At 37.5% G+C, this 15,061-nt stretch overlaps 1 protein-coding gene across 3 annotated transcripts; it reads right to left on the reverse strand.

The window, feature by feature from the left end:
- Positions 1-5,145: 5,145 nt before the first annotated feature.
- Dmp1 (dentin matrix acidic phosphoprotein 1) lies at positions 5,146-10,745 on the reverse strand. Of its 3 annotated transcripts, none has more exons than XM_020153735.1 (5): positions 10,692-10,745; positions 10,153-10,200; positions 8,024-8,056; positions 7,803-7,847; positions 5,146-6,489 (listed from the first exon to the last, which is right to left on the reverse strand). In XM_020153735.1, the coding sequence occupies exons 1-5, from the start codon at positions 10,743-10,745 to the stop codon at positions 5,146-5,148; spliced, it is 1,524 nt and encodes a 507-aa protein (XP_020009324.1). The 3 variants fall into 3 exon arrangements, with proteins under 3 accessions (XP_020009324.1, XP_020009323.1, XP_020009325.1); XM_020153734.1 differs by having other exon boundaries at positions 7,803-7,850; XM_020153736.1 differs by lacking the exon at positions 7,803-7,847.
- Positions 10,746-15,061: the final 4,316 nt, after the last annotated feature.

Raw genomic sequence — 15,061 nt, forward strand, 5'->3', positions numbered from 1 at the left:
TGCATAGCAATGTCACAATGAAACATTCTATATGGCTAACTTAAGCAAACAAAAATGTCTTTTTTTCAAAAACAGGGAACAGGAAAGTAAAACAGGTCCTATCTAGGGGGATTGTCACCAATGGGAAGGGGAGAATTTATAAGGAAAGGGGTAGGAGGTTGAATGTAGTGGCAATATTATACATTCACGTAGGAATATGGAAAACTGAGACCTGTTGAGAATAGTCCAGGAATGGGAGGAGGTAAGATAAAGGAGACTGATGGAGGGGGTAAATTCAACTATAATATAGTATAAGAACTTTTGTAAATATCACAATGTACCCCCAACACAACAATAATATAATAAAAATAATCCTATCTTTTAAAAGGATTCCAATGATAATTTTTATCTTTTAAGTCATAATTCTGTTATTAAATTATAACTCTCAGCCTTGAACTCCAGGAAGGCTATATTTTAGGAATTGTTGTTCTCTTTGTATAAGCTAGATTTTACCCTCACTTGGTGCCGTCAGATTACCAGCATTAAATTAAGAGGGAGAACCTAGTTAAATGTGTTTTGCAACAGATCAGGGTTAAAAGAGCACATGTGATTCTTCATTCAAACTGGAGAATGGATGAATGTATATAGTTAAATTTAAAGGCATCTTGACAAAGATGCTTTCTATTGTTACCCTTTATGATAGATTCTCTTTCCTTTAATGAATTTAGAACAATTAATCTGAAGTTGGTAAGTAGCAAAATATTTCCATAAAGTTATTCATTGATTCTTTACTAATAGTCATAGAAAAAAGAGGAAAGGTATAGAAGCAAGTCAGGTAATTTATGATAACTTGAAAATTAAAAAATATGTCAGTTGAATAAGGAAATTAAAATCACTCTAACTACAACTATGGAAAAACATGCACACTTACAGAGCAGGGCCCAGTGGTCAAACTAACTGATGAAATGTTCATGTTAAATCATGTTCTGGTGAGCTTCTTGAGGCATGGTAATCTTTGCATTTTCTTTATGGTACTTTTATTAGTTAGCTTTCTGAGACTGTGACCAGACTACCTGAGAAAACAACTAAAAGGGGAGGAACTACTTATTTTGATTTGTGAGTCCATGGTTGCTCCTTTCTCATCCTTTCAGGTCATTTGACTTCAAGTTTTCCCCTCAATAAGGTTGGAGAACAGAAGAGCAGTGAAAGAAACTCACATTCCCCAAGTCCTACAAGGGAAAGACAAAGGACAATGGTCCTTTGAGGTCTGTCCTGAAAGAGAACATATAAAGAACAAATATAACTTTCCCTTACAGGTGTTAGTGCCATTCTTAAGTGTAGCAAAGCATGTCCTTTTTCCAGCTATGTAAATGCCTTACTTATTAATCTAGCTTCGAATTCTGTGGGGAGGAGGCAGGATCTTCAAGGGGATGAGGGAGATTTGAAGTACTATTTTGGGTCCAGATAGATGTGTGTCCAACAACAAGGTCCCAGGAAGATGTCCTGCACTCTCCCCCATACTGAGCATGCTGGCTTCGAGTTTGTTCCCTCTCCCATGGGGAACTTTCTTCCTTTATAAAGGATGGTTTGTGTTGCACAAAAGGATGGTACATTCCCTTTTATATCAATTATACAGTAAGGCCTCTGAACAAACTTACGTTTGTATTCAGTTGCTTAAAATAAGTTAAGATCTGTGCCAAAAAAGGAATGCCAGGCTTTCTGACCATGAGGCCTCTAGTCTGTAGACAGTTCTTCCAGTCATAATCTCTTCTGTTGGTTGTGTCATGGTACAAATACAGAGAAAAACCATCTGTAAGCTTAAGTCAGGTTTATTCAAATGTTTAGGCACATGCTGATAGAAAGCCAGTGAGAATAAAGTTCAGAGATGTTCCATTACCATTGACCTTGGAATGGGCAGTTTATCAATAAGCAACACGTTCTTACTTTTTTTTCTGATGATTGGTTATGTCTTAAGTAGTCATCGTCTGGCAGCCTATGAGGGATATGTGTGCCAAGATGGTGTGGCCTATTAACCTGTTGGCAGAGGAAGTAGACAAGCTTGTGTAACTGAGGTATGAAATGGTGCTATCATTTGTTTAGTGTTAAATTAGACCTATACCCAGGACTGAAGAATGGTCAAAATGTTCCAGAATTAACTATTATAGCAGAAGTTCTCAATTCTGGCTACACATTAGAATTATCTGCAACTTTAAAAAGACTACCAAAGTTGAAGTTCAATCCCAATCTAATTAAATAAGCACTTCTGGGATGAAGCCAAGGCAGTGACATTTTTTTTAAAAGTTCCTTAGGCAAAATGAGAACCACCACTATTAGGCAGTGGAAACAAGAATAAATTTCTTCTCTGGAAAGCACTCAAAAAAATGGAGTCCATTCCTCTTATTCTGGCATCCAGAGGCCTTCATGGTATTTCCCAACTCACCTTTCCAGTCTCTTCCCTTTCCATTTCCTCTCTCTCTTCCTCTCTTCCCAATGCTTCATTGGCACCATAACTTTATCTTATACCATGGCATGTCATAAACAATTTGGTACATTTACTTTCATGTTTCCTCTGCTTGGAGGAAATCCTGCCAATTTTCCTGTGAATATCATTTCTATACCACTTCCAGTTGCAAGATTCACCAGTGTCTATACATATCACATAAAATGAATGGATGGGAACTCAACACAGTCCTGCTTCTGCCTAAGAGGATTTCTATCATGAACATATGTGAAATTCATATTATTGTGCTTCTTTTTAAAGGCCTGTGAGTTAACTTAGTTATGGAGTTATAGGACTTTGGAATACTGGCTAACTTAATACATGAATTTGTGAGTCTAGGATCATTAGATTTTGTTCATTGCAAGGAACAAAGATTTACTCATGTTGCCTAAAGACAACTGGGTGTATTGTGAGAACACAGGCGGTACATTGCAGGAATCTTGGGTAGGTAGGCAATATGAGGGTCAACGTCAAAACATGCAGCAAGATTTTCATTTTGCCCCTAGCATTAGGAATTCAGTAAGGTCAGTTTATGCTTCACGTTAATGGATTATATCCTTTCTATATATGCCTTTCTTTGTATTCTTAACAGCTTTGGTTCTGTTACTTTCTGATCTCTCTCTCTCTCTCTCTCTCTCTCTCTCTCTCTCAATATTTAAATATCAGAGTAAGAAAGTTGAATTAGAACTCAAGCTGCCATCAATTATGTTCAGGCAGAGCCTTTGTGGCTGCCTTCTTGGAGACTGCCGGCCAGGTCAGGTGCTCATCTTCCAATTACTTATGGTAAGATGGGGCGTTTGAGTAGTAAAAGCCAGTCACCTGGACCTCCCACACCCAAGAGGTCAAGCATGGGACAGTTCTCCACAGAAGGAGCTTTAGTTTGGCAGGAACCTATAGGTTAATAATACCAGATAATCCAAAGAGCCATAGAACCCAAATGTGTGGTTATATACCTGGAGCCATATATACTCTTGGATCCTTTTTTAAAAATACAGAACCATGTCTCACTTCAGACCCACTAAATTAAAATTTCAAGGGGAATGATTACAGAACATGTGTGTGTGTGTTGTATGTATACACACACACACACACACACATATATAAAATATCCCCAAGTGAACACAGCTTTAAACTTGTGAGGGAACAGAGCCATGTGAAGGGTGAGAAGGGTCAGACTGAAGGTTAGGAAGTCTTCTTGATCCTCTTAATAAATGTGTAAGGGAATTCAGAGCACATTTGTAAAGTAGCAGTGCTGAGGAAAAGTAGTCTCCTTCAAAGAAATAAAAATTTCAGGAATGTTTCCCTGTAGTTTCCAGAATATACTCAAATGAGAGTTTGAGAGAGAAGTAGAACTAACGCTAAACCCAAATATCATGAACTTTTTCTGTGTCCTCAGATAAAATTTAAGTTTACTTCATTTCTTCTCATCTATAGCATGTATATTTACTGAAGTATCATAAACAACATATAATTTTATCAAAATGCTTCCTAAATTCCAAAGAAAGCTTTCATTAAATAATTTAAGAAAATCTCTAGCTTAATGAGGGAAAGCTAATAAACTATTTATTTATGTTGTAAAGAAAGAGTTGTTTACCATAAATAAATCCTAATAATCCATATCACTATAACAAATAAGCACATATTTTTTTGATATTATTATCTTTATTATAAAACAAGTATTTTCTGTTGAGGTAACATTTCAAATGGCATTGGCAAAAATCAGTTGACTCCTATATACAGAATTTTGCTATGTGCAAAATATGTGAAAGACTCACAGAACAGTTTTTCCACATTGTGCATAAACTGATTTTAGAAAAAATAAAGCTAAAAGTTCTCTAGGTAAAGACGGATTTCTTTCTCCCACTCTCCCCCTACTTGATCCTACATCATCCTTGAGGTGATATTCATGGGAATTGCACAAAAAGCATTGGATAGGATAAAATAGTTGGGAAATAAGTTTTGTTTATCCAAAACATCCCATTGGGCATAGTTTGAAAGTACTTGTATAAAATTAATATTCAATCATTCAAGATTTACTATTGTTTATCTGAAGAATAAATAGAGTGCTTTTATCTTCAATGGAGAAATCCTACTCAACCTTCCAACTCCAGTGGCTTTCCCACTGTGATGCCCACTATGTGTCCAAAGCAAAGTTGGTCACCCCCTTCTGTGCTCCCATATATTTTGTCCATAGCTCCACTATGGCATTCCCCACAAGGATTATTACAGTTCTTGTTACCCCCATATGCATCTCTTTTTAACTCTTTATCTTTGTGTGTCTCTCTATAAGCTCCTCAGGAGCAAGAAATGAGTGAAGCTTTGTTACATCCTCAACACCTAGCACAGTGTCCAGCACATAATAGAACCTCAATAACTGTGTCAGGTCAATGAGTCAGGAACTATTCAGCTGTGAAGCTATAATGCAAACCTTTGTTTCAGTTTCAGTCTCACTGAGTGTGTTGCAGTATCATTCCATATTATCTAAACTCCCATGGAATGCTGACTCCCTAGAAACCAGGGTAATGCCCAGCAATTCCCTTCAGAAAGAAATGGCCTCTGATTATCCTTCCAATAAAAATATCAATAAATTATAATTGCATTGATCTTTCCACTCTCAAACACCCAAGACTCCTTTCTGTGAGAGCCACTTCTTAAGAAAGCGAATGCTAGTAGCCATCTTGGCAGTCATTATCATCTTGGTCTCCAATGGGTTTGTTGTGATAAGCATCAATTGTTAGTTTTCTGCTGTCGACCTCCAAATTTTTTGGCGGGCCATCTTCCTCGCTGCTGGATGTACTCTCCATGGAGTTGCTATCTTCTTTTGATCTGCTGCTGTCCTGAGAATCACTGTCAGCCTCTTCCTCAGACCGGCTATCTTGACTCTGGCTCTCTGCTGAGGCATCCTGAGACTGGAGGCCCTCTTGGCTGGAACTGTTGTCATCCTCGCTAGACTCTGGGCTTTCCTCTGAGGATTTGAAGCTCTCATTGGACTCGCTGTCAGCTTGCTCCTCTCTGGATTCACTTTCTGAACTGGAGAGTGTATTCAAGCTGTCTTCTTCACTGGAGTCGCTGACTCCTGTCTGACTGGTGTTGTCCGGATTATCACCCCTGGACTCACTAGTCACCTCTTCCTGAGATTCACTGCTGCTTTCCTGAGATAGCAGGTCATCTTCTTGGCTGGACTCACTACTGGGATCCTGCACATCTCGACTGTCTTCCTGGGACTGACTCTCTTTACTGTCCTCCTGAGACTCATTCTTGCTGTCCTCTCTGGATTGGGTAAGGCCAGCTTCTTCAGAGTCGGTATTGTCCATGGAGTCACTCTGGACTTCTTCTGTTGCTTGGCTCTCAGCAAGCTCACTTCTGCCATCTTCCTCAGAGATGCGGGACTTTTTGAAAAACTTCTTGCTGGGATACTCCACTGAGTGACTTTTCCCTGAATCCTGAGTGCTCACCTGTTCACTATCCCCTTTTGATGCTTTTGATCTGACATCTGCAGTGCTCATCCTGGAGTGGCTTCTCTCACTCCTGGTGCTGTCCGGGTCATCACTCTGCATTCCTTCATCATCGAACTCAGAACCATCCCCGTGGCTACTCTCCCCCTCACTGCTGCTTCCCACCCAGTGTTCCTCACTCTCGCTGTCCCAAGTAGAGTCACCTCTCTGAGGCCTATGCTCCTCCTCTTCTTCACTGTCGAGGTCCCTGTTCTCACTGGTGGTATCTTGGCTGCTATCTTCCTGTAAGGCACTGTCTTCAGTGGATTGTGCAGTGTCAGAAGAATCCTCATCACTGTCAAGTCTGGAGAGTCCTTCTTGACCTTCTGCAGGCACCGGGCCATCGTCCTCATCACCAAAGGTGTCATCTCCACTGTCATCTTCATCATCTTCTTTATCATTTCCTTCTGCTCCTGCACTCCTAGAGAGGCCACTAGCTGGTCTATAAATATACTGGGTATCATCAGAATCCAGGTGCTCCTCTGTCTCAGTGCTGTCACTGGGATCATCATTTGCCTAGAGTTTGGGTAAACAGACATGGTCAGTCCTCCAGAGGCTGATACAGAGGGAGCTGTGTGTGCTGACCTAGGTTCCTATGCCCTCCTCTAACCCAGGATCAACCTCACTGCTCAGTAACATCTCCATCAGAGCTTAAACAAGAAGGGGGAAGAGTTGAAATGCAAGTCCTTCCATTTTATATATGCACACTTCACTTCATGCCTACCCTACCTCGTTCAGCACTTATCACACCCTTCTCAAGCAACAGTTGCTATCTTCACTTGAGACCTTAGAGAACATCAAGGCAATAAGTACATAGTCCTAGGAAAGAGTTTTTCTCCAATTCTGCATTTTTATGTTTCATTTCTGGAATGTTCTGATAAACCTTTAGTGTGTATGGATAAACAGGCTAATGATTCATCTTCTAACTCTGGCTCAGTGTAGAATGCAAAGTAGGCCAAAGCTTCAGAGAGAAACACCCATTACTAAAATCTCTGAAGCTCCCACAGATTTGAATCTGGTCCTGGACAGGAGAGGACTTGGAAGTAATTCAGTGGTAGAGCACTTGCCTAGTGTGTGTGAGGCCAGCAATGCAGATAGATAGATAGATAGATAGATAGATAGATAGATAGATGATGGATGGTGGATAGATATAGATAGATAGATAGATGATGGATGGATAGATAGATGATAGATATAGATAGATTGATAAACAGGTAGAGACAATTAAGAAAGTAATGACATTTATTCTTAGAAAAAAATTTCACCTAGTATTTTAGTTAAAGGATATTAGCTAAGTCTGTCTCCCTCCGGGGCCACAGATGGAACTACATTAAAGAGTCAGTCTTTCCTACAGCAGCTATTTTCATAAAGTTCCCCCAAGGCTCTCCTTTTCTCTTCCCCATGACATTCTTGACATCGAACTGGTCTCCAGACCTGGGGTGTGTTGGGAGAGCACCTCATATTAGCCAGAGTATTTTAAGTTGCCTGATGTAAACTACTCCAGTTGTAAAAGCAATATTTTAGTTGAGTGAACTATTACTTGTCTAATTGTCAATGACCATTTGTACATGTGCACATGTAAATGTTTTTTTTCACTAATGGGACATTTAGGACCACAATTTCTCAGATGATAAAAATGAAATGAACAGCATGTCCACATCTGAATTCTCCTCAATCACCTTCACCTTCCTATTTTATGGGACTATTTAGCTAGCATAACCAATGTTTAGAAAATATTATATTTAGAACTGTTGCCAGGTAATTTAATCTATCATCATTTCCTTCAGTTTCTTAGTAGCCAGAAAAGCTAAGAAAGCCTGTTTAATTACCTGTTCCTCTGAGCTAACTTTACTTTCTTCTGATGACTCACTGTTCTCCTGAAAGAAAAAAAAATGCTTATTTTCCTTTCAGTAATTCCTCAAGAAAGAGAAAAAATATGATGCACATCAATTGCTTGAGATTTATATTTACTTTTTTCAAGATGGCAAAAAGCTATGAAGAGACTATTACTTCATGAGATCTTTATGAGAAAAATAAATGAGATAGTTACCATGGGTGGTGTTGGTGACTGAGCCAAATGACTCTGCAAAAAAGGAAGGAAAGCAGGTGACATTTTCATGAGTAGATTATGTCATTGCACATACGTAGAATAAATTTAGGTGATTTTTAAAGTTTTTGGTTTGTATTTTATATTTATATTAACAATTAAATTTTATGGTTAAATGGCTGAAAAAATAAGGTAAAATGATTACCACTCTGAAAAAATCTTGGTATATAAGAGACCTAGGAGATTTTTATAATTCTGATGCCTCACCATACAGAAAGAAAGAAAGATAGAGATAGGAGGTAGATAGAGATAGAGAGATTCTCTTTGAAGCTGTTTGTTCATACAACATACAGGAAATGTAATACAGGATAACATTGGAACTCAGAAGCTAAATTTAATTCTCAATGAGTTGATTGGTTCTGGTTTTAGTCTTCCAAACCAACCATCTTGGTTTTAGCCCTGAGAGTCATCTGTTTCAGGAAACCCTTAAGATCCATGAAAGCTAAAGGGGTTGGTTACTCTGTGTGAAGGTGAGCAGTTCACTTCAACTGTCATAAATCAGGAAAATTAACACCCACTCTGCTTACCCTACAAGGTTGTTTGTGAGGGTGGATTCAGCTAACGCTATGAGCACTATTCAATGTGATGTAAACAAAAAAACCAATAAATTTTGACAAAATCCACCTCATGAAATTTAACAGTAGACAAAATTGAATTAAGAAAGCCATTAACCTTTCTTGAATCACTGAAGAGCACTCACATTACAAACAAATGGTAAATCTGAAATTTAACTACCATAGTCATGGTTTTGATTTATTACACTTTCCTTAGTCTCCTAACATTTCTTGAGAAACTTCTGCTCCATCCCTTCACCTCCTGTCTCTGTTCCCCTTTCCTCTTGAGCAGAGCAAGGTCTTGCGTGGCAAACCCAAGGCACCAGGAAGAACAGGGAGTAGCTGCTCCTGGCATGTCTTCAGCACGTCTCTCGGCAGTGCTGGTCTGGGGCATCTCAGAGAAAGGTGCTGTAATCACTTGTCTTGTGAGACTTTAGGCAGGCTCAATGGCAAACTCTGCTCCAGTCAGTTATCATTCGCAATTAAGGGACAGCACGACATTGATATTTTTCTCATGCTAAGGCTAGACTTGGGAACAAGGCATGTATGTGTGAGTCTCTGGTTAGATGACAGACAGGCTCTACAGTGGCTGCTTTTAAATTAACCAGCCCATTGATTTCGCTGAGGAAATTTCATGATACAGCGTGCAATGTGTACTCTAGCCTAAAGCAAGGGCAAGACCACCTCAAACCTCTGATTTTATTTTGCCACCACCAAAAGCATTGGGCCAAGCTATATATGTACAAAGGCCAGCAGGAAATAAGGTAGTGAACAAAATGCTGTTTGTGTAAGATTTTAACCATACTTCTAGTGACAATCCTGAGTACTTTCAGCCCTCCCACCCCTGGTTCCTTTCCCGAGAGTGATACATCACACTGGTAAGGTAGAGATTCTGCAGCAAGAGTGACATAAATTCAAAGTCTGGCTCTCTCACTTGCTAATTATATAACCTAGATAGATGAGGTTACTCTCTGTGCTTCAGTTTCTTATCTGTAAAATGAGAATAAAATAGAATGCCTAACTCATTGGATTGTTGTGAAGGTGAAACATTTAACACATATAAAGCACCCAGAGCCATGCCTGGCAATGATTCTTGACTAACTGAGAGTTATTAACATTGGGTTATTAAGAGTTCTACCCTCAATAAATATTACCATCATTCCAAAACTCTAGTGTCTTCTTATTCTTCTTTTCTTCTTCACCTCTCAGAAACTTGGCTGACTAAACATGTCCTGATTAAACAGACTTCAAGTCCTAATCTCTCACAGACAGCTGTCGTTCATTGGTATCCATCTCTTTGCACTACTCTACACCATCCACTACAAAAATGCTTCCTCACCAATTTATACCACAAAGTCAGAATTGACCAACATTTTCTTATATAAATTTAAAATGTTAGCTCTTACTACCTGGAGCATCAGTTATCAATATGCTCATGAACTGTTAACAAGTGGAATGAATGATTATACTAATCACATATTAAAACTTAAAAACTTCAAAATTCATATTTCTACTCACTTTCCATTCTTCAGAGCTCTCAGATTCAGTATTTTGATATCTTGCCACCTAGAAGATTGAGTAGACCTAGTCATCCATGAGGGACTTTCCAAAGCAACAGTCATTAGCACTTTACATACTTAGGATGAGATGTAGCCAAAATTTTAGTCTGCATTAGGATCACTGGGAGAGCTTGTTAAAACACACTGCCGTGCCCATTTCTCAAGAGTCTGGCCAGGTGGCTCTGAGGTGGGACCCAAGAACGGACATTTCTACCCAAGTTCTACTTGATGCTGACTCTGCAGGTCAAGAGTTACACATTGAGAGTCACTGCTTAAGAGGAAGAAAATGAGAATCATCACTATATGGATGGCAACTGAGTAGAATAATGAATAACTTGGATGATATTTTAAAGAAAACAACTTTCCAAGAAACTGCAATTTTCATTTTACTGGAACACATATACTAACCTGGGCTCATAGTCAATAAAAATTGTGGAGTTATATATATATAAGGTATAAAACAGGAAAATATACATATATCCTTACCCTGATACTTACTGGGAGAGCACAGGATAACCCCCAAAGGAACACAAGCAGGAGGCTGGTCCTCATAGTTGGGTGTGATGCCTCTACCTGTAAGGAAAGACGTACATGCTTTACTCCATGTTAAAGAAGCCAAGGAGCTTCAACTTTCAAAGTTCTTTCTATTAAAAAAAAACCTATAAAATGTCCATTGACTGATGAATGAATGGCTAAAGAAAACGTGCTTTCTCTATACAATGAACTGTTATTTAGCCATAAAAAGAAACAAAGCACTGATACGTGCTACACTACAGAGGAGAGGAACTGAAAATGTTATGCTGAGTGAAAGAAGCCAGACATGAATGACCACATTAGGATAATTCCATTTATATAAAATGTCTAGAATATGCAAATCCACAGAGACAGAAAGTAGATTAGTGGTTGCCCAGAGCCTGGGAAGATGAGGGGTTGAGAAGTGATGGCTGAGAGGTGCAGGATTTCTTTTGCAAATACTGAGACTGTTCTAAAAGTGACTGGAAAGGTCGTTAAATCTGTGAATGTAATAAAACCACAGAGTCGTACACTTCTGATAAGTGAGGTATGTGGTAAGAAGGTACATCTCAGTGAAGCTGTCCTCAAAATAAACAAGAACCTAATTCCTAAAAGACAAACAAACTTTTCAGTGATGAGGTCTATAAATACTAGCACATAGCATGGAGAAAAGGTAAAGGAAAGAGAGAAATTTCAGCCCAGCCCCTTTTAGAATAATTCCACAGCAGAGCATAGCAGAGCAAGGTTGGTAGTTTATCCCCTAAAACATTATTTGTTGACAGCATTGATAGGTGGTGGACATCTGTACACACACACACACACACACACACACACACGGGCTTCTCAGTCAGAATTATAACTGTATAATAATGTCTAGACAAAGTAAATTGTTTTTGCACATTTTTTCTTGATCTGCAAGAGATGAACTGTGGCAAGCTTCATATTACAGCCCCAGAAAGCTCTTAATGTCTACTGTGCTACATTATAGCATACGTTATACATGACTGTGCTAAATTCTCTTAGGTGTCATTCACAGCACTGAAGGATCTGGGGAAGATTAGAGGTTTGGGATACACTTGTGAATCATGCTGAGAGACAAACACCAAGTCAAACTGCATTATTCTGGAAGGTGGCTTCATTTCACACTCTAAGAACTAGTGGATTCAAAAACAAGTAGACACCCCTAGATGCTAATGTAAAAAATTGTCAAAATGGTTTAAAGGAAAACAATTTTACCTGCACTAGTTTGTACTTGTAACTGCTCTACTACACTTGTCCAGTGTTCTTCCATACATTTATCTCAGTCTTCACATTTCTTGATTTCTTTCTTTACATATTAAACATGTATTATACGAGTTAGAAGAGATTTAAGACAAAGATTTGCAACTCTGGCAAATCTTAGTATCATGTGGGAAAATGTTTAAAATATCAATCCACAAATCCCATCCTGAAATAATAAATCAGCTAACTAGACCTAGGAGTATATTTGATCTTAAAGTATTTCATATGATTTTTAATCCTGGCCATAAGAACTAAGAATATTGTTATCAATATCTGAATGTGCTGAATGATGTCTGAACAATGGAACTCAATAAGTCATCTGATATCCTAATCTTATTTTTTTAATTTATTCACAAAAGTAATGGATATCCTAAGATAAGGAGACTGAAAAGTTTCTCATTTCTACTTTCATGCAGCTCAAAGGTCAAACAGGGCTCTTACTTCAGACATGTACATTGTCTAACTTTAGCATAATTTCTCTTAATTTGTATTATTTTCTTTATTCTAATTCAGCATGTTACACATCACTTTTCATCCATACACACCTATAGTTTCAGCCTTAAGAGACAGGGGATATACCCAAAGGAACGTAAGTCAGTTCACAATAAAGGCACCAGCACAGCCATGATTATTACAGCATTATTCACAATAGTCAAGGTTAATATGGTTGATGTACTTTCTATACAAAAATGATTACAGAATTTTTTAAACCTGTTGAAATCACTACAAGAGGACTAAGCTATAAAGGAGAAAAATAGAGGGCATGAACCAGTTTGGGTTATAATACATATATACATGGAAATGTCACAAGGAAACTCCCTGCATAACTATCTTAAACTCCCTGCATAAAAATGTATTTAAAATAAAAAAGCAGAGGCAGGAAGATCCTGAGTTCAAGTCCAGCCTGGGCTACACGGTGAATTCAAGCCAGCCTGAGATACATACAAAGACCCTGACTCTAAATAAATAAATAAATATCAGTTTTCATGTTTTGATGTTATTTTAATTTCTTTCTAAATCCTTTGACTAATATCAACTGAGAACATATAAAAATGCTCAACTGTACCTAAACAAAATCCAGCTTAACAGATATTACTTCCATTTGGTTCCCACAATCCAAACATTTATTTAAGTTCTTAGATTTGTTCTCAAAAAAGTAAAATTTTCCCAAATATGATATTCTCAAAATTACTTCATGTTGATGATTTTATCTTCACAGGTCAAATGAACATTAGGCAAAATTAAATCATTTTAATTTTCCTAATGAAATTTGGATAGGCTGATACTCTCAAGAAGCTCTAATCACTAGCAAATAATGCAGCCTTGATAAAAGACCAAGGATTGTTGAGTGTTCTTGTATTTTCTCTAGCTTCTCTATTATCTAATAATTGAAAGATGAAGGAATACCACTGCACATTTACTCTCAATCAATGAATAGTATGTGTTTTTTTTTTTTTTTACCAAAAAAGTGTGTGCTTCCAGTAGTCACGATTCTCTGGAGTGAAATATTGTGAAACAGAAGGAAGACCCACTAACTTGCTCAGGCTTCTAGAAATACCAGTTAGCACCCTGACCTAAAACAATAATTTCCTAAATAGAAGTCTAGTAAATTAAAATAAAGACATCCTAGAATCCCAAGAGAGCTATGTTACCTTGCAAAGAATATAGCCCTCTCTTAATCATTAAAGAAAGTTATATCTTAACCCTATGTTAGGCTTTCAGTTAATATTTTTATTATAACAATACTTGTGTAAATGTATTTCCAAATGAGAGCACCTTACTTTTATAAACTTTTTAGCTACTCTCTTAAGAGAAGTAAAAGCATATTTTCAGCAACCTTATTCTGAATAATAAATTAACAAAATAACTACAAGCCTAAAAATTAATAGTCCAGAGCCCCAAGCTCTTCATTGGTTGGTTAATGTTATCTGTCCATTCTACATACAGACATTTTATAATGAAAGCATGCAACCAAAGGAAATCTTGACTTGAGCTCCACCTGTCTGGAAGTCAGTGTATTAGAGGCATTCAGCCTTTTTTGGATAGCTTTATATAAACTGAAGTGAAAGAAATAAGCCAAACAAAAGAAATCAAAGTTCAAAAAAACATAGGCTCTTTTTCATCTCTGACAATTTGCATTATTCTTTATTTTTTTGTCTTAATATTCTTAGCCTTGAGTAGTAATGAATAATGTATTCATTTATTAGCAGTTAATAAATATTTAAGAACAGCCAATGTGCCAGGCACTGTTCTAGGTGCTGAATATACAATGATGCCATGCATAATAACAATAACAATCATAATAATAACCTGCTCTCAAAAGTAAAATTACACAATTAATCCAGTTAAGCAGCACCTGCCAGAATTAGTCTCATTATAACTCTGAAAATAAAGTGGAATTTGGCCAAGAGTAAACTCTACAGAAATTCAGAGACCCAAACATATAAACCGATAAAATTTTCCAATCTTTCTTATAAATTTAATTGGTTTAATTTAGTTGGTTATAATTGATATTTCATATCTCCAACTATAGTGGCAAAATCTGAAGTAACTCAAATATAGATTGGGAAGGCATTAAGTATCTGAGGCTCATTGGTCCACATCACCATTGTGGGGACAGTGAATGGAATAATATTCTTTAGAAAATTATTTGTTCACATTTTCAATTGACAAGTTAAAGTATGACAGTCTATGTGAGCCTCAGAGAAACAGAGTTTGGTTTATCAGAAGTTGTTCCTCCTGAAGAGGCAGTTGCTTGAAGTATTTCTACATCAATGGGATCTTCTAAATGTCATAACAAATGCATGGTCTAACCACAGATCCTACCCTGTGTAGAGGACAGATACTTCTGGTATGACTGAAGGAGTGGATGAATGGGGCAAATAAAAATAAATATGAATAGGATTATATACACACCCAAGTCTTCTACACCAGAAAATGTTTTAAAAGACAGCTATATTCAACATATATTGAATTCTTACTGCACTGAAAGCATTATGCTAACATGAATACACAGTTAACAATGCAAATACACTGTAATTATCACACCCTTGGTTCATTTCAGTAAACTTGGC

Source organism: Castor canadensis, chromosome 9 (genome assembly GCF_047511655.1).
Source record: "Castor canadensis chromosome 9, mCasCan1.hap1v2, whole genome shotgun sequence".
Classification (NCBI taxonomy): domain Eukaryota; kingdom Metazoa; phylum Chordata; class Mammalia; order Rodentia; family Castoridae; genus Castor; species Castor canadensis.